The sequence below is a fragment of the Trichoderma breve genome (assembly GCF_028502605.1).
Source record: "Trichoderma breve strain T069 chromosome 7 map unlocalized scaffold00007, whole genome shotgun sequence".
NCBI lineage: Eukaryota > Fungi > Ascomycota > Sordariomycetes > Hypocreales > Hypocreaceae > Trichoderma > Trichoderma breve.
In genome coordinates, this window is record NW_026611593.1 from 642,987 (window position 1) to 665,997 (window position 23,011).

The 23,011-nt window shown below is 49.5% G+C and overlaps 7 protein-coding genes across 7 annotated transcripts; 3 read left to right on the plus strand and 4 right to left on the minus strand.

The window, feature by feature from the left end:
* Window positions 1–162: 162 nt before the first annotated feature.
* On the minus strand, window positions 163–1,616 carry T069G_10392 (glycolipid 2-alpha-mannosyltransferase domain-containing protein; the record flags this gene model as incomplete). Its single annotated transcript, XM_056177602.1, has 4 exons — window positions 163–230; window positions 294–582; window positions 640–1,470; window positions 1,566–1,616. The coding sequence occupies 4 exons, from the start codon at window positions 1,614–1,616 to the stop codon at window positions 163–165; spliced, it is 1,239 nt and encodes a 412-aa protein (XP_056023892.1).
* A 2,779-nt stretch (window positions 1,617–4,395) lies between these two features.
* Window positions 4,396–7,020, plus strand: T069G_10393 (topoisomerase II-associated protein PAT1 domain-containing protein; the record flags this gene model as incomplete). The annotated part of the gene is made up of 2 exons (XM_056177603.1): window positions 4,396–6,659; window positions 6,726–7,020. The coding sequence occupies 2 exons, from the start codon at window positions 4,396–4,398 to the stop codon at window positions 7,018–7,020; spliced, it is 2,559 nt and encodes an 852-aa protein (XP_056023893.1).
* Window positions 7,021–7,659: 639 nt separating this feature from the next.
* T069G_10394 (sin-like protein conserved region domain-containing protein) lies at window positions 7,660–8,879 on the minus strand (the record flags this gene model as incomplete). Its single annotated transcript, XM_056177604.1, has 2 exons — window positions 7,660–8,276; window positions 8,348–8,879. 2 exons carry the CDS (start codon window positions 8,877–8,879, stop codon window positions 7,660–7,662), a joined length of 1,149 nt encoding a protein of 382 aa, XP_056023894.1.
* A 6,909-nt stretch (window positions 8,880–15,788) lies between these two features.
* T069G_10395 (uncharacterized protein) lies at window positions 15,789–17,466 on the plus strand (the record flags this gene model as incomplete). The annotated part of the gene is made up of 4 exons (XM_056177605.1): window positions 15,789–15,884; window positions 15,958–16,635; window positions 16,684–16,700; window positions 16,746–17,466. The coding sequence occupies 4 exons, from the start codon at window positions 15,789–15,791 to the stop codon at window positions 17,464–17,466; spliced, it is 1,512 nt and encodes a 503-aa protein (XP_056023895.1).
* A 218-nt stretch (window positions 17,467–17,684) lies between these two features.
* Window positions 17,685–18,854, minus strand: T069G_10396 (sas10/Utp3/C1D family domain-containing protein; the record flags this gene model as incomplete). The annotated part of the gene is made up of 1 exon (XM_056177606.1): window positions 17,685–18,854. One exon carries the CDS (start codon window positions 18,852–18,854, stop codon window positions 17,685–17,687), a length of 1,170 nt encoding a protein of 389 aa, XP_056023896.1.
* Window positions 18,855–19,413: 559 nt separating this feature from the next.
* Window positions 19,414–20,814, minus strand: T069G_10397 (dihydroorotate dehydrogenase domain-containing protein; the record flags this gene model as incomplete). Its single annotated transcript, XM_056177607.1, has 1 exon — window positions 19,414–20,814. One exon carries the CDS (start codon window positions 20,812–20,814, stop codon window positions 19,414–19,416), a length of 1,401 nt encoding a protein of 466 aa, XP_056023897.1.
* An 894-nt stretch (window positions 20,815–21,708) lies between these two features.
* On the plus strand, window positions 21,709–22,965 carry T069G_10398 (f-box domain-containing protein; the record flags this gene model as incomplete). Its single annotated transcript, XM_056177608.1, has 1 exon — window positions 21,709–22,965. The coding sequence occupies one exon, from the start codon at window positions 21,709–21,711 to the stop codon at window positions 22,963–22,965; it is 1,257 nt and encodes a 418-aa protein (XP_056023898.1).
* Window positions 22,966–23,011: the final 46 nt, after the last annotated feature.

A 23,011-nucleotide genomic window follows, 5' to 3' on the forward strand; every position in this document is an offset into this window, starting at 1 on the left:
GCCCCCCTTTAATTCATGCGTGCATGCACATACATATGCACATGCACTTGATGTGTGAGACGTGCCTGCGAATTAAACTCGAGTAAGAATAACTAAGCGTACCCGCCTGTCCCATTGAAAACTTGATCACTGGTCAAGTATAAAAGCTTTTCCATCACATCTCTAATCCCGCTGGTTCTCCCAGCCCTCGGGCTTGTCCATGCCGTTCATGTCAAAGAACCGAGACGTACCTAGGTTAACAGTTAGCAAATGCTCCCACTCTCCCATGCTACGTTCAGCAAGGGCCAACTTACAAGAATAACCCCTCCAATCGAAATTCTCCTTAGGATCGCAATGGCAGCGAAGGTCGATTCTTGTCTTTTCGCCAGTGGGGCAGTGAGTAAAGGGGACGTGCCAGTAGGCAATGTCGTTGAAGAACTGAATCTCGCTCCTGTTGAGCATCAGGCCAGCAGCAATGGAGTGCACGGGGGCATCTCCCCATCGCTCGTAGAAGAAGCCGCCGTCTCTGTCAAGGGACTCGAAAAAGTCAATGTACTGCTTGCTTCGCAGCCATTCCAGGCTGCCAATCTCAAAGTTGGACCACTGTCATCTCTAATTAGCTATACTCGGAGTTGAAACCATTAAAAAAGGAATGCTTACAAAGTGGCAGTTGTTGTAGGTTTCACCACCGTCGTCACTCAAAAACTTCATCGAGTTGTCCTCGGCAATGTGCTCGGGATGGTTCTTCATAAACTTCTTGGTGCTTTCCCACAGAGTGGCAATGGTGGCCGGGTACTCGTACAAGCTCAGCACAAAGCTGTACTTCTTTCCATTCTCAACCATGAGGCGGAAGGGGTCGTAGTGGATGTCGCAGTAGAGCTCGATGGAGGGCTCCACGCGCCAGTAGTATTCGTAGTTCAGCATCAGGGGCTGGCGGAAGAAGAAACCGGACTCGAAGCGGCACATGTGGCGGTAGCTGACCGAGTCGCCGTAGATGATCTTGCGCTCAGCCATGTCCTCTCGCACCTTCTTGGCCTTGTCTTGGTCAATCCACTCGGGGAAGGACCAGTGCTCGGGAGCAATCTCGCCATAGTATGTCTTGCCAGACACCAGAGACGTCGTCACCTTCTTGAAAGTGCTGTCAAAGGGCTTGTCGTTGAGAAAGACCCAGTCGTAGTTGTATCGTCGGTTGAAACGGTCCTCGACCTGGCGGATCGAGCGAGCAATATCCCAGACGTCGCTGTTTCGGGCGAGGGTGACAAAGGTGGCGTTGACTCGGGGGCCGGGGGCAATGCCCACCAGGTCGTTGAATCCGGGATCGTTCGGGGTCAGGGCAAGAGGAAAGTCCTTTGCATTGCCAGAGGGAGCCTTTGGCGGCGCGGGCTTGGAGACATCTTGGGATTGCTGGTTGGGGCCTGATGAGAAGGCGCCCTTGCTAATGTCCACGCCCTCGTACTTTGAATTGGAGACGAAGTAGAAGACTAGAATTGTCTTTGCATCTAGGTTAGCATCTACCCCATTGTGCATGCGTCACCGTGCCTTTTGCCTTTTGCATTAAATGGGTCGGGGATATTGGAGCCACGTACAAAGAATGCGATAAGCAGGTATCGCACATAGCGCGCATTTGCAGACGCCATGATGGTGCGTGGGCGGCAACAATTGCCAGAGAGAAGACGAGCGGTTGGAGGAATTCAACGACGCCGGTGGAGAGTGGGAAAGGAGCCGGTTTTGTTTCTGGGATGAAGCGAAACAATCGAGACAGGGGTGGCGCACAGCGTCTGGGATCGTGGACAGATGCTGTTAGACGCACATGGCCGGGTTGTATCGAATCGCCAGAGATTGAAGGGAGCCCCGTGCAGGAGGAAATCGAGTCAGGCCGCTGGCTGGTTTGGATCGGGCAGCCAGAGCAGTAAGTCGGTGATGGAAAAAGTCGTCAATGAAGAATAGAAAAGGGCCTGAAACGAGAGAAGATGAAAAGGAGGACAAAGATTGAGGCGGGTATCCGTAGATAATAAGTGGGAGGGAAATCCTTCAGGTTCCAGAGAGCGCCTCGTATCTTGCTAGTAGCGGGTTAGCAGCTGCAAACGACTCGGCCGGCATTACGCAGCTGAGTCCAGCAGGGCCGGCCGGGCTTGCGTGTGCTAAAATCCCCTAACCGTCAACCGCAGGGAGCTATTGGCGTCCACCAAGTACGCGGCCGGTACATGCGCTCGTAAAGACAGATTGGCCCCTTTGAGGTGGCAGTGGCCGGCAAACCTACAGCGATGGGGTCCATGTACTACAGGTAGCTGGAGTATTGACAAGTACCTTGGCCGTACCCCTTATAGCACTGCTCCGTACAGATTAAATCACATCGATGGATCATGGAAAATTGTTGCCGTTCAGGCTCAAATTCAGGCTCAGGAGACGGCAATCCGGAATCTTGGGCGGGTAAGGCTGCGCTGTGCAGTGCCGGGAATTGGCAAAGGGGGCTGACTGACTGGCCCAACAGAGGCCTCAAATTGCTGTCCATGTCCATCTGCTTTGGTGCGATATGGACAAGAAGAAGCGGTATAAGAGACGATGCCAGAGTACAGAGGACTACCGAGGTGGTACCTGACCTGATGCCAGCACCAAAAGGAGACCCTTGGTTGCACAATGGCTGGCACGCGATGCATCTCGCCAACCAACAGCAAATCCATGATCCGTTTCATTCCCTCTGCTCTAGGTGGCATTGGATCTCTCGCTGTAACTGAAGCCCCTGTAACCACTAGCGCATTGCTGTTTCGCAGTGGAGGCTCAGCACTCACTGATCGTCGCAGAACCCTGTCGACTAGCTCGGCGGAAGGATCGTGGAATGATTCAATGTAGACGTCTGGTGGCTGAGTGCGTAAGGGCATAGGTATGTACTGCATAACATGTGTGGGATAGTAGCGAGCTTGGCATTGTAGACAAACTAAAGCCCTCAATACAAAGGCAACATTGAGTGTTTTAACCAGAGCAACAATTGATGGATTCAGATCGGCGGATGCCTGTTACGGACCCCTACATAGTACTGCACATGTACATGCACGTATGGGTCATCCTTGTCCAAAGATTCTGTACAAGTACTCGTAAGCCGGGTAACCGATCTCGTCATGTAGGAGATTGGCTGCTGAATGGCTTGAGACGATCAGACACTGGCACACAGCCAAGCGAGCGTCCAAAAATGAAACACGTCACAGCTATGTACGAGTATGTACCTGGTAGCAATTGATGAAGGGAGTGACTCTTCAGCTACTGGGTATCCAGCATTCCATTGTCTCAAACACACAGCTACCTGCACGCAGTGATGATACCAGATACTAGGAGCAAGTAGCGACAGTAGCAGATACTCAAGGAATTGGCAAGTATTTCCTAGGTATTGCTTGGAAGCAAAACTTAGAGAACATTGGACTATTGTTTTCTTCACCTTGTCCGTATGGAGTCAGAGAGATGGACCACCAAATAGTATCTGCACTATCGACCCAGGCAGGTATCCATAAACAAATAGTTGACTTTTTGTCTCCCACATAATTCAAGAAAAGAAAAAGCCACAAGAAGCTTGGTATCCATCCAATTGACCATTCATGTGATAATCTATCGTTTCATGTTTTATTCAAAGAAATCTTCTCATGAAGTCATTAAATCTCATAGATATTGCACGATTGGATTTTATGCATCTCGTTCTCGTTGCCCCTCCATGCGCGAGGCCACGTGACCCCACGCCGGCTGACTGATTCTGTTTCCCTCCCACATGTGGGGGTTTGGTTTCTATTCGAGGACGTCAGTCTCACCAAAACCGCACAATTGGCCTCCAGGCGCTGAGCTCTCGCTTCGCCGCCTCGAGTTTCTGGATCGCTGCTCAGCTGCGCCTTGTTGGACAGGCCGCATTTTGACAAGGAGCTCCGCGTTTGGTCAGCTTCTTGCTTGTGCTCTTGGACATCCTCGGCGTCGCAGCGGGAAGACACCATGATAGGTTTGTGCGCTTTTCAAGTCCTCGCCATCCCTTCACTATCTTAGCGGTACGTTGCCTTCTGCTGCCTTTGCCCTCAAGCTGTTTTCTGCCGTCGCCAGAGCCATTTGACTCGACCACTGGTGGGGAGTCGTTGAGGAGGGGAAGCTGCGTCTGATATTCGAGCCTTGTCGAGGTCTTGTCCCTTTCAGCCTTGCCGGATGGGCAAGACAACACATCGCGCGCAGAATTGCGGGGCCACTCCGGGGCTCAACAATCGCTCCAGCTCACCACCAACCTTTTAGCTTTGGCAGAGTCTACCGCTCTTAGCAGCCCAGAGTCTAAATAAGCCTCGCGAACCTTTCTCTACTTCTTGAAACTTTTGCATACAAAACTTTGTCCACCAGACTAACAACATCGTTACTAGTATGTTAAACATATAATTCCCCGTTCAACAATCCAACATGTCTTTCTTCGGCTTCGATACCAGCGGTCGTGGACATAACACGGCCGCCCCAGGCTTTTCCCAACCGCATGATCCATTCGCTGGCCTCTCTGGTCACCACGATGACGGCGGCGATGCCCTCGACTTTGAAGATACCTATGATGGCCTTGGAGATCAATTAGACGATGCCGACGATGCTTTCAACGACGACACGTTTGGCGGTGGCCCTGCCGATTCTGGTGCTGGTGCTGCAAAGGTTGGCAAGGACTTTGACTTCTTTGGTCAGACGGCCAAGGTTGCCGATGCCATCGAGGAGGAGCATCTTCGCTTCAACCGGTTGCAACCAGCCGCACGAGCCAATGTTTCTCAGACCCAGGCTCAGCCCATCGGCATACCCTCCCAGTCGTATGCGCAACAGTCCTATGAACAGCAGGCGTATGGACAACAGGCGTACGGGCAGCAGGCGTATGGACAACAGGCCTATGAACAACATCCGTCGTACTATGCCGAACCCATAGCGACACGGCCTCATCGGACCGGCTACGAAAAGTACAACGAGCCCGAGCCTCTCCCGGACCTGCATGTCGACCAGAGCATCTGGGGCATTGGCCCCTCCAAGGCTGCGGCTATCCCAATCCCTAAGCCTTCTCCCCAGCCCGCGCTTTCGGCCAGTGTTGGAAGAAAGGTGATGAGCCTGGAAGAAGTTGAAGCAGCCATGCGCGCCCAAGTCAAGCCCTCGCCGCAGCCAGCAGTCTCCGAGCTCGCTTCGTACCAACAAGCCTCTGCTGGTTATCCGCCTGCTCAGCATGCATCTCCTCACCCCCAGCATGGCCAGCCGCAACCCGTTACCATCCTGCAGCGGCCTCAAGGCTCACAAGCAAAGGCTTCGCCTTCTCTCGCCAACAAGCTGCCCACCCCTCCTGGGCAGCAGGAGCAATACCACAACCTTCAGCAGCAGTCTGCACCCGCAGTTCAGCCTGTGCAGATTCTTCAAAACCCCAAGCGTATGTCTACTGAGGCGCGCATCGCAGCAGCTGCCCAACAGGATGCCGCGAAGATGGCACAGTTGAGCGCTCATCCCCAGCTGGCTCACATGTCTGAGGAGGAAAAGGTTGCGTTCTTGGATCAAGAGACCAAGCGTGCCAAGCGCAACCACAAGATCTGGTTGCTTTCCAAGGACAATGGTGTGATGACTCCCCAAGACAAGAACTTCATCACTCGTATTCAGCTCCAACAGCTCGTCTCCGCCACGGGCAACCCTGTCGAACAGGGCTCCGACGCTTCTCTCTCGGAAGACTTTTACTACCAAGTCTATAGCCACATTCGCGCCGGCCAACGTCAGAATCCCAGCCAGCCTCTAAGCAACTTTGCTCAGACCTACCTCTTCCAGACTGGTGGCCGCCATGGAAACATGCGCCGCCATGGAAGGCCCGCGGAGAATCATATCCAGCGCATGGAGCAGCAGGTCCAGCGAGCTGTCGAAGCCGCCAAGAACAAACCCAAGAATCCCCAGCTCGTCATCGCTGGTAGCTTGGGCAAAATATCCTTTAGCAATGCCAAAACTCCAAAGCCCTTGCTTAACATCAAGCGCGCGGCGGAGAACGAGCCCCATCACAACCGAGCTGGAAGCGGAAAGAAGTCGCCTGCCAACGGCCTTGACCGCAAGACGATTCTGCGAAATGCCGAGCGGGTCTACGTCACCTTGATGAAGATCGAAGACCACGTCCGACTCATGCCACCTCCTATCACGAACCAGGCCGACCAGGAGCTTCAGGAGAAGCACCGAGAGTGGGCAGCGGGATTGGAGGCTCTCAACTCCCGGCTCTGGGAAGAGCTCAAGGTGCACGAGCCCATTGGGGTCGTCGTCCCTCACCCCTTCATTGCCTTTTTGTCTTGCGCCAAGGGAAAGAAGGCTATCCCTCGAATCTTTCCTCATCTGAGCTTCGAACAGCGCACCACCATCATGACCATGATTGTCTACCACCTCGACCAGCTAGATGTCGTGAATGGTGCCGCCGTGACCAGCGACGAGCCTACTCTAAACGCGAGAATGCGAGAGAACATTGACCTGTTCCTATCCACTGTCATGCCATCGTTGATGCAGTACTTTAACGATACAGGACTGGATATTGTGGACGGCGTCCTGAACCTGATTGCCACCAATCTGAACGTTGATCACATTGCTAAGACCAGAGTCGGCGTTTCTATGCTCACACTAATTCTCAGCCGTGCTGTGCTTCTCAAGCAGACCGGCGGCGGCTCCCCTGAACAGTGGGAGAAGTGGTAAGTTGCTCAGCTAAACCGCTCTGACGACTGTTATAGGCGCATTATAGCTAATATTCTCCCTAGGGATCAAACATACGAAATCTTCTTTAGCCGACTCGAGATGTCACTGCCCTACATGTTCCCGGGCAGCATCAATACTGGATCAGACGTTTATGTGTGGCAGCTCCTCGCGGCTCTCGGAGTTAGCGCCAGCAACGACCAACAGACGCGCCTGGTCCTTGCCGTCAAGGATCGTGTCATTGGCACGATCTCTCTTGCAAAGACGCTCCCTCCCACAATGGCAACGGAGCGCCTTAGCAGCGTCAACTTATTCCTGCACTCGATTGGCTTGGACGTGGACATGTTGATGGGACAGTAAATTCGAAAACAGGACCCGGGAGCTGGTCTTTACATGATTTTGATGGGGGAAACTCGACTACAAAAATACATATTTTTCTTTAGAAATTATTGCAGTGGGTAAAGCAAGTTGGAAGGATTGGACTAGCAGTTGTTGTGCTCGTGCTATGGGATGGTAAAAAGATAATCTGGACGACTTGGAGGGAAACTTGTCGTTTTGCATTTATTCAAAAAGGGGAGCTGTAGTGCTGCAAAGGTTGCTAGTCCGTGGGCAAATGAGCGGGATATTATCGTTTGATCTTGTCATGTTGTACTACTACTATACCAACGAGTGGATAAGGGGGGAGGTGAGGATGATACCGAGTCACGATGGGGGAGGTGTGGCTGTGAGTGAGTCGTTAAGCTGGAATTTCGATCCTCGATATGAGGACAATGCAACATTGAATTTTTTTTTTTTTCTTGATTAATCACTTGATGTGGTGGAGATGCTGGATTTGAGTTGTTTTAAGTGATGGGTATGAATGATATCGTATTTTATGTAGATCCAACCACCCAGCTAGAAAAGTATATATGATATAGCACATGTTTGACAATTAGAAAACCAAAAACTCCACAAAACACCTGATTCCATGCAAAAGAATGATGACTGACTCTAGAATCATCAAGCGCCTCTCGCTCGTCCACCTCTTCGAGCAGCCAGCGCCGCAGCCGCACCAGCTCTAGGACGAGTCGCCCTCGGTGGCTGACGAGGCTCCTCTGCCGGCGCCACAGCAACAGCAGCAACAGGCTCTGGCTTCTTCTCAACGGGCAGTTCCGGCACAGGATCAGGCTTCTTGATGCCGCTAATGGATTCGAGGAACTGCGTATCATCCCACTTATTGCCCAGCGTCGGAACAAGCTCCTCCAGATCCCTGTCCGCATCCGCAGCGGGCGCACCCTGCTCGCCCGCAGGATCAGGTCTCGGCCGAAGAAACAAGCTGTCGTTGTAGACCTCCCACGCAGTCTCCTCGTTCTCGTCGGTGTAGCGCATCTTGCGCCAGGGCTCGGTCTGGACGGAGCGCAGTCGGTCGGCCATTGTCTCCGTAGAAACACCGTCTGCGCCTTCGGCGGTGGTCTTGATGGTCATGTGGATTGCGCGGGCGGTGGGGGCTGCGGGTGCTGCGCCGTCCTTTGATGCTGCGGCGGAGGATTGGCGTTCTTGCGCGGTGGCGGCGTCGAGGTGATGGAGTTGAGGGCGGAGGTGGATGAGGTTGGAGACGGGGGTGAGATGGAGGTCCTCTGTTTTGGGAAGAATTTTTGTTAGTTGGGAATCTAGATCCCGGAGAAAAGAAAGATGAGTTTGAACGTACTGCCTTGGAAGACGCCGACCATGTACTGGACTTCATCGGTATCGGGATACTGGCCGCCCAATGTCTGCGTGCTAAGGACTTTACCCTGGCGCACGGCATCATTCCAATCAAGGTTTTCATCCTCTTCGACGTCGCCCTTCTTCCTGGGCGCGCGCTGCTGGACGGCACCAACACCGAAACCTCCCGCCAGGCCGTGACTCCCCCCATTCTTGACGGCCATGGAGTTTTGCAGCGTGCGGCCCCAGCGGAGGCCCTTTTCGCGGTCGTAGGCGGTGGTGTTGTCCATGGGCATGTCGATTTCGACCATGCCGGAGTGTTCCTTGAGGCGCAGCTCGGTGGGGGGCGGGCGAGGCGTGCTGTCGGTGCGGTTGGGGTGTTGGAGGACGAGGAGGCGGCGGCCGAGGGGGAGGGCTGGGTTGAGGAAGACTTGGTAGCTTGCGGTGATGGGGTCGTCTTCGTCGTTGTTGTCATCGTGGTCGAGTTTGGGGTTGTCGTTGACAATGTCCATGAGGTCGGGGTCTATGTTGGACATGGTGGCTGTTTTGGGGGGTTCAATTGGGTGGTTTTGTGGGTGTATATGATGTGAGAATTTTGAAATTGGATATTATCACGAGTAATAAGATTTTATGATAGAGGATATAATGGTTATATCGAGTGTTGTGATAAATAGCCGGTGGTGAGTCGTCGGCTGCGAGTTGGAGGTGGGGTGCCTTTGGAGAAATTTCCTGGCGGCAGCTCTTATCGGCGCTTATCAGGGGCCCTGCATCTGCGCTGGAGAATCGGGACTAGCTTCACTGAGCCGCTCCATGCCTTGGGTGAGGTTAAAAATGCTGTGAAACGATGACTTCCTACAGGAAGTCACCCGAGGTGGTGCGTAATTGTCAGGCTCCCCATTCACACATAATACTGCGTTGTAACTTGGCTCGACCATGTAGAGTCAATTTATTTCTTTTATGCAGTCCAAAAGCGATTTCCGCATTGGTGATACCACTATACAACGTTTACTACCTACTAGGCACTTTACGGATTCGGAGTTTCGTAACGTAAAGCACCGCACCCTACGTCTGAAATGCCGCGCACATTCTAGGCAAAGATATATACAAGACTCACGTAGTATGAGAGCCATCAATTACTTTATCTCATATATCTTGTACAAGTAGGAGGGTATAACCCAGTGAATACATAGGGTATCGGCTGCGTGTTCAATGAATTTGTTTTATGTGTTTGCGCGAGAATAGCAATCTGGGTAACTTTTATCCTGAAATCGGCAAGAAATTCGAATTTTTGATATAGATTTGTGTTCTAAGAGCTTTGAAGTATATTCGATATTCTATCGCTAAATGGATAAACAATGAGTTGTTGTATGCATCAGTATTCAATTGTATATTATCTAGAAGGCTATTCATTAATCACTTTATGTGCCGTATATAATGATTTACATATTGTGATATACAAATAACACAACAATATAATGCGAATGGCGGATATATTCCGCCCCTCCCACTGTCCAGCCTCGCGGTATGAGTTATTATCTGTTTGTGTGCTGCTTCGTATGTAATCGCCACTCATATAGTGTTACCATCATCCTTGACCAATTGGATCATGATTGCAGCCAACACGAGGCCAAAATGCTTGGCGGAGAGGACAACAATGAGTTTCACCTGATGTTGCTTTTCCCTCTCGTAGAAACCGCAGGGGAGTTATAAGAAGATGGCGTGTAGATGAAATTCGAGTCTTGGGCATAAGTGAGCGACACTGCTGAATATGCATACTTGTTGTGAATACCGAAGATTATTTTCTTGCGTGCCTTTCTTAAGGAAGTTTCCATACCATGGAATGCCAAATTTTCATTGACCTTGAAGAAAAAAGTGATCTTGAGTATCATTTGCCCAACGAAATTGATAAATTCGGACGCCCGATACCACACCGCACGGACGTCACAGGCACCGATCGACAAGGATAAGCACAACTTATGTCAGTCCTCGTGGCGACGCTGAATATGAAGCACAGGAGCTCCGTCCGCGCAGGGGCAGCCTTAACTTTTGGGTCCCAAAATACTCGTCGTCTATCTTGTATCAAGGGTTGGTAAGAAGCTTGTGGGCAGATGCTTGTCTCGTTCCTGTTGAACGATTCAAAAGGGGTATAGTCATAGTACGAACGATGATTGCTGGGTGTCATCTTATATGATATATGAGATTACCTAGGTAGATAGAGTGGTACCCGAGAGATTGTAGGCGTTGTCTCCAATCCTCCCCTGTGGCCGAGTATAATATGCTATTGGGGCGGTGGTTACTTAGTAACAATAGTCTATCTTATGCCGGCAATTAAAGCATGCGATGGTTTTAGGCCGCGGATGGAGCTAAAATGCTATAAGTTGGGTACCATTCGTGATTTAAGGCGTTGGAATGCAACATAAGGATCGTGCATCGCGATGGCATCAATACGATCATTGGATATTATAGCCGGTTCTCTCTGGGTGGTATAGAGGTAGGCGGATACGGAGTACACCATTCAATGTCAACTAAGAGCCCAATCAAGCAATCCTGTAGCGTACGTACGTATAGACACTCAAGGCCCTAGTCGATTTCCAAACGGCCATGTATGGAATCCGCATCGGAGACTGCTCTTGGCCGAACCGGTGATATAAATTTTCAATTTGTTTCACAGCATGTTTAACCCTCCCCATGACCCGGAGAAGTTGCCCTCCGCAGAATGTCCATGCAAGCTTATGCCAGCCATCATTCTTGAAGCTTCATGCAAAGTTGAATACATGTACTTGCTAATTCATACTCATACAATTTCTCATCTTGTAGAGTATTGCCTTAAGATTTGTGTGGATTTCAATTTTTGTGTAAATGTTAGTTTGGAGACCATGTTACATGGATCGAATGATCAATAGCAGAGCGGCCGAGAGTGCTATTGGAACTGCCGGCAGAATTGATGCCTACCGTAGTTAATTTGCTTACCTCTTTGATATTAGTAGTAAAAATTGTTGAGTTAGTCTGCATAGAAGTAATCGATGCCACTAAGTAGTCGCATCTATTGAACTAGGCAAATTCATAATTATAATTTTCATTATGCTTTGAGTGAAGCTGAAATGAATTGAAGATGAACGTGATGTAATATGGCTTTTTTCATCCCCATGTGGTTTCTTCAGCTCTTTCTCCACTATTGCCTGGAGTAATGCCTGCAAAACACTGTTGCAGCTGAGACAAGAATTACATCTGAGTTATAATACACACAGTACATTCCTCCCAGACGCCTGTTCACCGAGAAGAGATATTTTTCTTCTTTTCTTTTTACAAGTGGCAACACCGATTAGGGAGAGATGGTGGCGGCTGAGTAGTCTAACAAAGCTGCCGTCAAATGTGGTCACTCAATTAGTTATATTACGTTTGACAACCTACTGTCCAGCTCTAGGACTTTGGAATGCGGCTGAATCTATAGGTAATTAGTGCAGCACTATGGATAAACTTAACCGAACTTATGGTTTAACTCTAATTCTCTTGTAACATTCAATGTAGCGCTAAAGTAAAGTGATAGTAAGAGAAATGTATTATAATACCAAGTAGCTACTAATATATAAACCACTGACTTCTCTCTATATCGGACTTCTCTTACTATCAACAAAAAGCACCGCCTGTATCACAATACCCTACCCATCAGTATCAATTATAACTATACCATCTTCCCCTAAAACAATCAGAGATATTGAGATGTCTGAGTCTAAATTTTTCCGAGCATCAGCCCGAGGAAGCCATGTCAATAACGCTGGCGAGCCTCGGTGGGAAGACACAAAACAAGTGGTTGCTGAATTAGCCAGAGGAAACCTCATCCAAGCACTCGTTGAACGCCCTGGAACGGCTTACATAAATTATGACGGTAGAAAAAGGACTTTGGCTGAACATGGGAGGTTCTATGAGTATAATGGCGACGAGAAGATAGTTTATACCTCCCCAGATTCCAACACCGAGGGCAATAGACACAAATGGACGGGTACTATTACGGCGTCTATTACGACAGGATTTGACGTTTCGACGGAATAATCTATTTTACTTAAGGGTTAACATCTAACATACTGTCTAATCTATTCGCATTATCACTATTCCTTGCTTTCATTGTGTATTTTGATGTCGTAGTCTGATTATGAACAGTAAGCTAAGGCAACTGTTGTCAGCGGGCCAATAGCCTCATGATATTCTCTCTTACTATAGAAGACTTCAAAAGACGTAGGATCTTCCAAGTAACTGAAATGTGATGTCGAGAATGGTTCGTTACGGAACCTTCCGTCTGCATCTCAATGGACAGTTTAAGGAGGGGGCCATTACAGTAACGGCTGTTGTCTGTCGGCGGAATAAAGCACAATACGGCCTGCAGAATGTTGTGCGTAGCTGAAATATTGATCATGGCGTCCCTAGATGTCGAGTTATCGATCTGTCGGCGGCAATAGCTTGACACAAGTAGCTCTGATGGTACGCAGATTCACCCCGCAGATACCAGTTCACTATATCCACCTGTACTCGCAAAGCAATCTGTCTTTCATTGTGGTAGACTATAAAACCTAACGCTCGGATGGTACAATTGCTGGTATGCACTGGGAGTTCAATCTCGTGGTGGACAAGTATTTTGAAAATCGGAAGCAGCGGAAGCTTGTATGATTGCTTGGAGGCGGGAGATGGGAGAATCGGATTGGACCGCTGTAGCGCGCTGTTTCATCTTCATATATTAATGTTTATATTAAAATTCTTACTCAGAAGTTAGTTTCCATGACCTTTGGGATAGAGTGTATTGTGTAGCCTGCGATCTTTCATTTCTTGAAGGTCGGTCAAAATTCAAATTATCAAGAAAGTAGTCCATCACGAGGCGTTAGCCATGAGCAAATGGCGTCGGCCACGAACGTCTCATGACTAGCCATAAATTTCCCAAGGGACCTCGCTCTCATTGAACCTGTAAGGATGTATTCGAACCTGCCTTAATTAAAGTCGACCTACCGAAAGTATGATTGCGCCTTCGGAAAGCTGAACAGCTTACCTTCTTTCACACAACTCAATCGTATTCTGTTAAGCGTTTCATAACGTCATTGGATAATACAATATTGGATAATACAAAAACCGCTCATACGCCATAACAAGCAGATACGCCATCCGAAAATTAAATTTTATGCCGACTGCCAGGGAGGCTGGCCTTTACGATTCGAATGGTATGTTAGCTTTTATAATGTTGAATGAAATTCTGTTTCCTACTTCCCTTGCATTCAGCAAAACCTTAGCAAGAAACATAGATACTTGCTTGCTCTAGAGCGGCTATACCGAGATGGCTTAGTTGTGTAAGTAAACCGATCGCTACTCAATAACATTGCGCTTACAGAACATGAAAGTATGGTTATATACTACTATTCAATCTTGGAGAGAGTAATTGGGAGAGAAATCGGGTCTTGCAGATCTCATGTTTCTTGGTCTAGTATGTACTAAGCCAAACCAAAGTCTACCTATTTGTCCATTCGCAATTTGTCCATAATTCAAGGGCTGAAAAGCAACGAGGGCATCGTGCACTGTGATGGCCTCAATACCTCAGAGGTCGAAGCCGGTTGTCTGCAGGTTTTGAGAGAGGCTAAAAATGCTGTGAAGAAGTCTTATCACAAGGCTACTAGGTAATGGGGGAGAGGCTTCGGATATACATCCACTTTAATAGGCAGTTTACATGCAGCCCTACAATCTGTGCTAAAGAATCGGGACTAGCTCAGCAGAGGGTCTCGAGGGAGGTTGAAAATGCTGTGAAGGGGGCAGCAGTTTGCCTAGAGTCACTGTAGGCAACAGGCGGGGGCCTGGTCTGTCTTGGCTGGGCTCATAACGACCTGAACCCTTCAAACATCCTTGTGGCAGAGGACGGTAGACCCGTTCTGATTGACTTTGGTTCGTCTCAGAGAATTGGGGAGAAACTGTCAACTAGCCGTGGTACGAAAGGCTGGATTGATTGCGAGATGAAGGACTATACAACGTCGGAGACACATCATGATACATTTGCTCTCGACAAAATCTGTACGTGGTTAAGCAACCCGACGTTTGAGGATTAAATAGCTACGATAAATAGCCCATAGATACGGAGTATAGGTGCCGGGAAGTCTTATTCTAGAGGGTCTACCATCCCGTCAAAACTGGGCATCATCGAACAGTGGCTCATACAGAAAGAGCAAAGTTTCTGAAGGTTAAACTGGTTTAAGGTACTTGGGGTTGTTGACAGGCGGAACAAGGTTGCTTGATTGGCTCCACGAGGCTGTCAAGAGTACGGCGGTATTGGCCAATTGGAGTCAAGTAGTCGCTTTTACAGCACTTTTAATCCCCCCGAAGAGGATGTAGCAGCATACACCTGTCTATGTCAGCCATCTTTATTACGTACTTGCGCTCAGTTTCTCAGCATTAAGTTTCTCATCTATACATGTTAATATCCTACATGTTTATAAAAGCAGGACAGAAACTACTACTTCTACACCCCGCGAATTAAAACAGGGCGACTGAGAATGATAAAGAGAGTCTCATCAGAATTGAGACTCCTAGTTTTGAATCCCTTTACCGCTTGAAGATTGATACCTAAAACGCCTAGTAAGTCGAGGTAAATTAAGCCCCCGATTTGGGCCAAGCTAAAAGCCATGGTGCCATATTTGTTCAATAATCCGACAGGGGGCATCACAACACCAACGGCCAATCGTGCACCACGACAAATTTCCATTCCTTTTCATCTTTGCTCATCATGATCACTCAACGCACAAGCCTATATTACATGGGGTATATTGGACTAAATTCTGACAGCCGCGGCGGGCACTTGTATGACACGGCAAATAGACTTCAAGGGGTTGTTCTAGAAGACTTACTATATTTTGACATATCTTTGACAACCCCATAATCCGTGCGTTGGGAGTTTAGGACTTGGCAGCGCTCACATCATGTAAAAGCAAATCTAAATAGTGAGGCTGCCTAACTTCTTGGCAGCGGCAACACCGGCTCTTTGGCTTATCAGCTTAGACGTCTTTTGTTCCTGGGGAAAAGGAGGATTTGCATCTGCGGCTGAACGCGCCCCTGCGCTATCGCTTCGTAGCCGCAACACCAAGCAGTTAATCATGTGGGGACGCGCGCTGGCCGTCCTCTAGAGATAATGATGACCTACTTTTCTTCTTTCTTTCTCTTCTCGTCTTAATTTCTTTCTCTCTGTCATTCTGTGTCACTCTTTTCTGTTTGTTTGTCGAGTTGCGAGAGTGGTGCTGGAGGGCATATCCTCTTGCGCTTGACAATCAGGGGCAAACAGGTTGTCAACTAAGGCGATCAAGTCGCGCACCTCACACACTCTTTTTGTCACTCATTTCTGCAATATTTACGCAAACTAAGTCAATAAATTGTGCCCATTACTCTCCTTCATTTTCCCTGGGCATAAATCGACGTATTCTACGATGTTGCAACTCTTCTCAAGCCGGGTTCGGCGTCCCATTTCGCTAGTCGGCATCGCTTTTGTCTTTAGCACTTTAGCTTTGTACATACTCGCACCAGTAAGTAGACACCACATTTCAAATTGTCATGAGGACAACTCCATGTTAGTTGGTTAACTCACACAATGAAAAGTACACTGTCCAGCATGGATCTTCAGAAACGCCGAAACAGCCATGGACCACAAGTCGCATTTCCCAGCCTCCGAGTAACCAGACTACCACCGTCTCTCAGACTGCAAATCAGAAAATCCACATTCTTTTACCTGCCACAAGAAGCAATATCAACTTCTGCAAGACGCTCCTTACCATGATCCTCTTAGGATATCCTAGCCCGACGATTATCGCTTGGGCAGACCAAGACCGCGCGAGTGGACTTCTTGGAGGCGGTTCACACTTTGCCAAAATCACACGGACTCTGGATTACATTAATGACCCTAAACGTCGCAACCTGCCCGGCTTCGACGATGAACTCGTCATGATGCTCGATGCATATGATATTTGGTTCCAGCTCCCCCTTGACGTGCTCTTGTCTCGCTACAACGCCATTCTCGAGGACGATGCCGCACGAGTTTCTCAGCGCATGGGTCGAGCTTATACTATTGAGGGTATCAATTCACGGGTTGTATTTGGAGCAGGCAAACGCTGCGCACCGAATTTGCTTAACTCCGTGGCCTGCTATCCCGTTCCTGAATCGCCCCTCCCAAATGACCTTTACGGAGGAAACACGGATACTTTCATTGGAACCAGCCAATGGAGCAGCTATCGAACTCGGTATCTCAACTCAGGATACATCATTGGGCCGGTGGGAGAAGTGCGTCGCGTTCTGGAGAGAGCTCTGAAGAAACTGGAAGAATGCCAGAACCGAAAAGGCGCTTCGTTTGATGATGGAACTGGGGCATCAGATGCGTGTTACAAGGGTAGTGATCAGAGCATCTTTGTCGAGATGTTTGGAGAGCAGGAATATTATCGCGAAGTTATGAGACGGCATCATCGCACTCGTGTTGATGATGTACTTGATAGAGTCGTTCCAGGACGAGCTGGATCAAGGCCGCCTCCTACGGTTGTCCAGCAGGTCCCTGTGCTGGATCGCCTAGAACCTGCTTTCACTCATCAGCAGTACAACAAGACGCATCTTCCCGACAAGCCCTATGAATTCGGCATTGCTTTGGATTATTGGTCTCTGCTGGGTCATCAGACGTCCAACGCTGTTACTGATGCTCGGTATATCCGCCACAGCCTCCCCGTGAAACAGCAAATGGGCAAAACAGGGAAATTCGACTGCGTCCCCAAAACAGAAATGATGTCCCTACCAAACGATTTGCCCAGCGACAAGCCTCTCCCATGGATGAGAGGCATGATGCCTGATATGTGGGCGACGATGCCTCTTTACACGGAGATTTGCATCGGCACGGTGCCCGTCATGATCCATCACAACTCGGTGGAAAAGTACCAGCGGGAGAGGCAGTGGAGTCAGACGTGGTGGTACAGGAGAGCGAAGCCGCTGTTTGAGGAGAGGCGCAAGGAGGGGATTGCGCAGTTGGCGGAGGGCATTCCGACGGATCGCGGGACGATGGAGAAGTGGGAGATGATTTGTCCAAAGTTTCTTGAGAAGGAGCTGTTTAGGAATGAAAAGGGGAATTAAGGGGATTGATTGTATGAACACGGGATGAAAGTATGTGTTATGCTTGCATGAGAGGTGTTTTGGGCGTCATGATGTCATTTGTTTTGGAATATTCACTGTACATTCTTCAAGATACTATTTATATGTGCTTAATTATAATATAATGTCACTGTATACAACTTTTAACAAGCCAAAAACGCCGTATATGAGCGCAAACCAGCATCATGCCATTACAAAATCTATTTCCTGCCCTTCCCTCTGCTTCCCCGTCCAATCTCCATCAACCTGGCCTTCTTGTGGAATCTCTCTCCCATCTGGTGTCCGCTCCCCCTCGGTCCATCCTCCGTATCACCTCCACGCTTCCGGCTCTTCTCCAGCATGGCTCTGACGCCAGATCCTGCGCCGCCCTCCTTTCGCTTGGTCAACCGATCGATGCGATCAACGCCCTCGCCGAGATTATGCCACTCCTCGCCGCCAAACTGCATCCGTCCGCTGCGGCCGGCTTGCTTGGCCTTCTTGGCGCGCTCCTTCTTGCTCTCCTTGGGCAGACGGGTAAAGTTCGTCTCTTCGTATTCTGTGCGCTCCTGCTCGTCCTTGCGCTCCTGCTGCGTCTTCATTCTGCGGCCACCTTGGACGATAGTTGTTCCGATGCTGGGTTCGGCAATGGGTGCGGATGAGAGCTCAGAGGCAACAAATTCCTCCATGGTGTGTGAGCGCATGGGGCGGCGGGCGGCCTTTTCGCGGGTTTGGGTCGTCTCCATGACTTGACGCTCGCGGCGAGGGGGTCGGTATACGCCGGCGGGAGCATCATCGTTTTGGTCGCGCTTGGCGGGACGGATGGCGACGTCGTCCATGAGAGAGCCCATGTTGGGCGCGGCAGAGAAGTTGCCTCGCTTGGGCTGGGGCCTGGAGTGACCGTCTTCGGCCTCGGAGTCGTCCTCTTCATCCTCATCCTCGTCATCGTCTTCAGAGCCTGAACCTGACTCGTCCGTGCTAGATCCAGTCTTTGCATTTTCCTTGGCCTCCTTCATCTTCTCGCGTCGCTGCGCATCTTCCGCCGTCCGAAGGAATCTGTCGATGGAGAACCGCAGCTTCTCTTCCAATGGTCGGGCTCCCTTCTCGAGAAACAGACGTAGCTCGACAAGCTTTGTTCGCACGGCATCGTCTAAATCTTGATCCTTTTCTTTTGATGCGGCCTTTCCATCTGACTTTGCGTTTCGTAGCTTGACGAGGATGAGAAAGACGAGGTTCTGGAGGTATGAGAGCAGCAGCTCGTTCTTGACGTCGAGGAGCGAAATTCCATCCTTGGGGTGGTCAATGGTTGAGATTTTTGAAGTTCCTTCTTGTGCCAGAGACAGCGACTGTGTTAGAGACGCCAACAGCGCGGGCAGAGTCGTTGCGGCGGCCATGATGGGCTGATGAGCTGCGGCTGGTGGTTTTGTTTCGAGATGGTAAAATTCAAAAGCCTGGAGAAATCGATATCGATTTGAACTTTTTAGTGGGGGCATGTGGCGTATCTTGCTTGTACCTGCGCCTTGCCTGTTTGGGTCTAGCGGATATTCTTCTTTCAATTACCCTGCATTTTGTTGGTATCTTGAGCTGAAAGAGAAGAGGAGGAAATATGACTGTAGAGATAAATAAGTTGGTTTATGAATTGAAAGTAGATTCACTTGAAGAAAAATTCACGTTGTTGAGGTTGTGATGTTGATGGTAGAATGCGGTGGCTGCTTGTTTACATGTGAATAACAAGCTCCTGAACGTCAACACAGATGGGAATATATGACGGACATCATACTTAGGAAATTGTTTTAGAAAATTCATATGTCCGTCTATACACTGACATTGACACAACATTGCTATCCGACTTTTCGTTATAAATACAAAGGTAGTAGTATATCATATATCTCCTTTCAACACCTCTAAGACGCTCCTGGAAATCCTTCCATTGCATCTCCTGAAATCATGCCTCTATAGAGCATCGCGCATCTCCTTTTTCATCCTTGTGACCGTTCCAACTCCTCCATAAACCAAACCCGTGTACACCATCGCTACGCTTGCACCAGCATTCAGCACCTTCAACGCCTGCTCTCCATTCGTGATGCCTCCAGTCGCAAAAAGCACCTTTTGCTCACCCTTGCCATCGCTGGGCTGCGAGTCGAGCATCTTGCGGTATCGGCCGACGAGGTCCAATGTGCGGTCGAACATGGCAGGGCCAGAGTAGCCGCCCGTCTCCATCAGCGCCTTTTGCTCTCTGACTGAGAGCTTGGCTCCCTTGGGGTTGAGGCCGGTTCTTCGCTTGGTGGTGTTTCCCACAATGATGCCGTCGACTCCGCTCTTCTGCACAGCCTGGACGATGCCCTCCATTTGCGAATCTTCGTCCTCGTCGGGAGAAACCTTGACCATGACCTTGGGGCGCACTTTTCTGTCGGTTCGAGATGCCTCGTCGACAACGGCGGCAAGTAGCCGCGTCAAGGGCTCTGCAGCTTGAAGGTCTCGGAGACCTGGCGTGTTGGGGCTGCTGACGTTGACGACCAGAACATCGGCGTAGCGGGCCAACCGCTTTGTGCAGTAGACATAGTCGGAGGCGATGGCCTGCTCGTCCTTTTCGTTGGTCTCCTTGTTCTTTGCGATTTGCACGGCCAGTATGCGTCCAGGCTTCAAGCTTCCTACGGGAACACCGGCCTCTCCACTAATGATTTCCTCCTCGGTGACTCCTATTGAGCGCGCAAATCGTCGAAGTCGGTCGCGCAGGCGGATCGCCATGTCGTCAGCTCCCTTTGAGTTGAGGCCGTATCGGTTGACCATTCCATCGAGAATCGGCACGCGAAAGACTCGGGGCTTGGGGTTTCCCTCTTGCGGCAGCGGCGTGCAGCCACCGACTTCGACAACGCCGGCTCCCAGCGCAAACAGCGCATCGGGAATCTCGCCGTCCTTGTCCAGACCAGCCGAGATGCCGATCGGGTTCGCCAATTGGTGCTCGAATACGGTGGCTGAGAGGCTAGAGCTGTTGGCAGCGGCGTCACGTTCTCGGGGGTTCAAGCCGACTTCGTAGAGCAGCTTCAGCGCTGTAACGCCCAAATGGTGCGCATCTTCGGCATCGGGGACGACGGTTCGCAGCAGCGGCGGGACGACATATCGGTGGACGAATGCTCGCGTGTCGGTCGTATAGTAGTATGAAGCATATAGAGCAGCCGCCAGCGCAGTGCTATAAGCTGCCACCTTGAATCCGCCACCAGAGCTGCCGGCTGAGCTCGAATTATAGCGACGAGGGATTGAAGTTCTGAGAGAGTTTCGCGAGGGGCATGTCGATCGGGGGACGGATTTCAGGCCGGTGGCGGCAAGACGCGACCGCAGCAATGAGACAGACATGATTGGCGCAAGTCACGCCGTGTCGGCTGCCAATTGCTCGAGTTTGGCTGTCGTGAGTCGAGAAACGATCTGATATGATATTGGACGATATATTGTGGATCTGGTGAAGTCGGGAGATCGGGCAAATCCTCCGAGGAGCTGTCCGTACTGTGGCGATATCAATGGCGCACTGTTTTATATGAAAAGAGGTGCCCAGACCGTACCAGCGGTTTTATCCATATAAGCATTGGACTATTCATTTACTCAATTTCTATAATTAGTGACGTCTTTTGTAAATCGTACTGTTTACCGTCCGCTTGGCCGTATCCCCTATCTATGTCCCCATGCCTTATCTGATATCGTACAGATATACTCTCTCAAAGATCTCTTATATCACTGTTACCAAGACAACGTCCATAATTCAGCTTCTTAGAAAAGGTAATCGTCCATTATCTAGAAGAAAATTGTCTGTGGCTTGGTTGTGGGAGTGAATTGGTGTTGTAAATCGGACGCCACCAGACATAGATCTCCCCCATGTTATACCTGGACCAACCACCGTCCGAGTCTTATACTTACAATCCGCCACATATGAAGCCATCGTCGAGTTTGATACCTTATACTTTGATATTGCTGGGCAACACGTCTTGTTGATTGTTTATTGTATCTTTATAGCTTTGGAAGCTGAATGCTAATCCTTCTTGTATTTGTTTGCCTATAAAGACATGCCCACCCCCCCAAGAATTGTGATTTGAATCATCCCTCACACACAATTTTGCAATATCCAACGTGAACAAAAGCCCACTTCATATCTACGTTGACCCCATTCAAACCTATGTTGATCCAATTCAAACCTATCTTGACCGAATTCAAACCTATCTTGACCAAATTCAAATCTACTTTGACCCAATCCTCACAATGGCAAACACTCGACTTGTACGGTATAGACCTCGGCGACGAGAGCCGGCACGGGCACCTGGAGAGATTTTCCAGATGGAGCACTCTTATCTCGATATGACGCCGAGGACAGGGTCATGTGCCATCGCAAACATCCCACCGGAGATTTTACTTACGATAATGGACCATCTCCCAATGCCTTTCCGCCTTTCTCTGGCACTTACCTGCAAGGGCTTTTACAATACTTTCCGTATTCTAACATCAAGCAAACCCGACGAAATGGAAACTTCATCAATGTTGTATATCTTGCAGAGAGATATACCCAACGTATATTTCTGTTTTCGGTGCCACAAGTTGTGTCCTTTAAACCAGGATCGGAACTGGGAGGGCCAAAATGACCATGGATGCGGCAAGTCGGGTTTGTTTGGCGACTGGGACTTGGTCCACAAACATATTCCCAAGCAGCAGATTCCATTACTCTGGCATCCCGTTCTCAAAGAGGCACACCTTGATTTCATGGAAGCATACTTGGTAATGGACAGCCACTTTTATGGCGAGTCTCATGGACTTCCCCTTTCGACACTCGAGCGACACTCAAAGTTCGAAAAGTTCATCATATTGAACAGGACTACTATCAATGATCGAGACGACTGGAATGATGACCTGAGAAAGAGTTTGAAGGTATCAAAAGCCTGCAAACAGACTGTCTTTGATGTCAGACCACAGGGATCCAAAGCAAAGGCTTTTCAAGCCCCCTGGAGGTTTTCCTTTGACTCCATCCCCAAGATTATCGACAATGAGCTCTACATCGCTAGAACTCATACAGTTGAAGGGCCAATGGTGGGCTGGGAGCACTTGGCGAGACTCTTGGAAAGCATTCACCTGCCCATTTGTCGCCACCTGAGGTGCATTACGGAAACGTACTCATATTGCCATATTATCATCAGTCGAAGCCACAACAATCGGAGTATCTGCCAAAAAGACTGGAATCATGATCACCATTTCCAGCAAAGCGGTTCATGTCAGTACTGCTACACCGATTATGATATCTCGCTTCAAAGAGACAACGACAAGAAAGAGTGGAGATTGAAGATCTGCACATACCACTACCTCGGAGCCTGTCGCTCCCCAGCCGACCTCCTTTGGGATTATCTTGTTCGAGATGTGTGTGGGCCACTGAATCCTTTATACTGGGAAATGAAGCATCGGCATCTGGATATGGATCTTGGGAAGGCGCGGCGAAGGTGGCATGAGGGCGATGAGGGAGACTCTTCCTAGGATGCTTTGACATACAATACAATGCTTATTATAGTCTGTCAATACT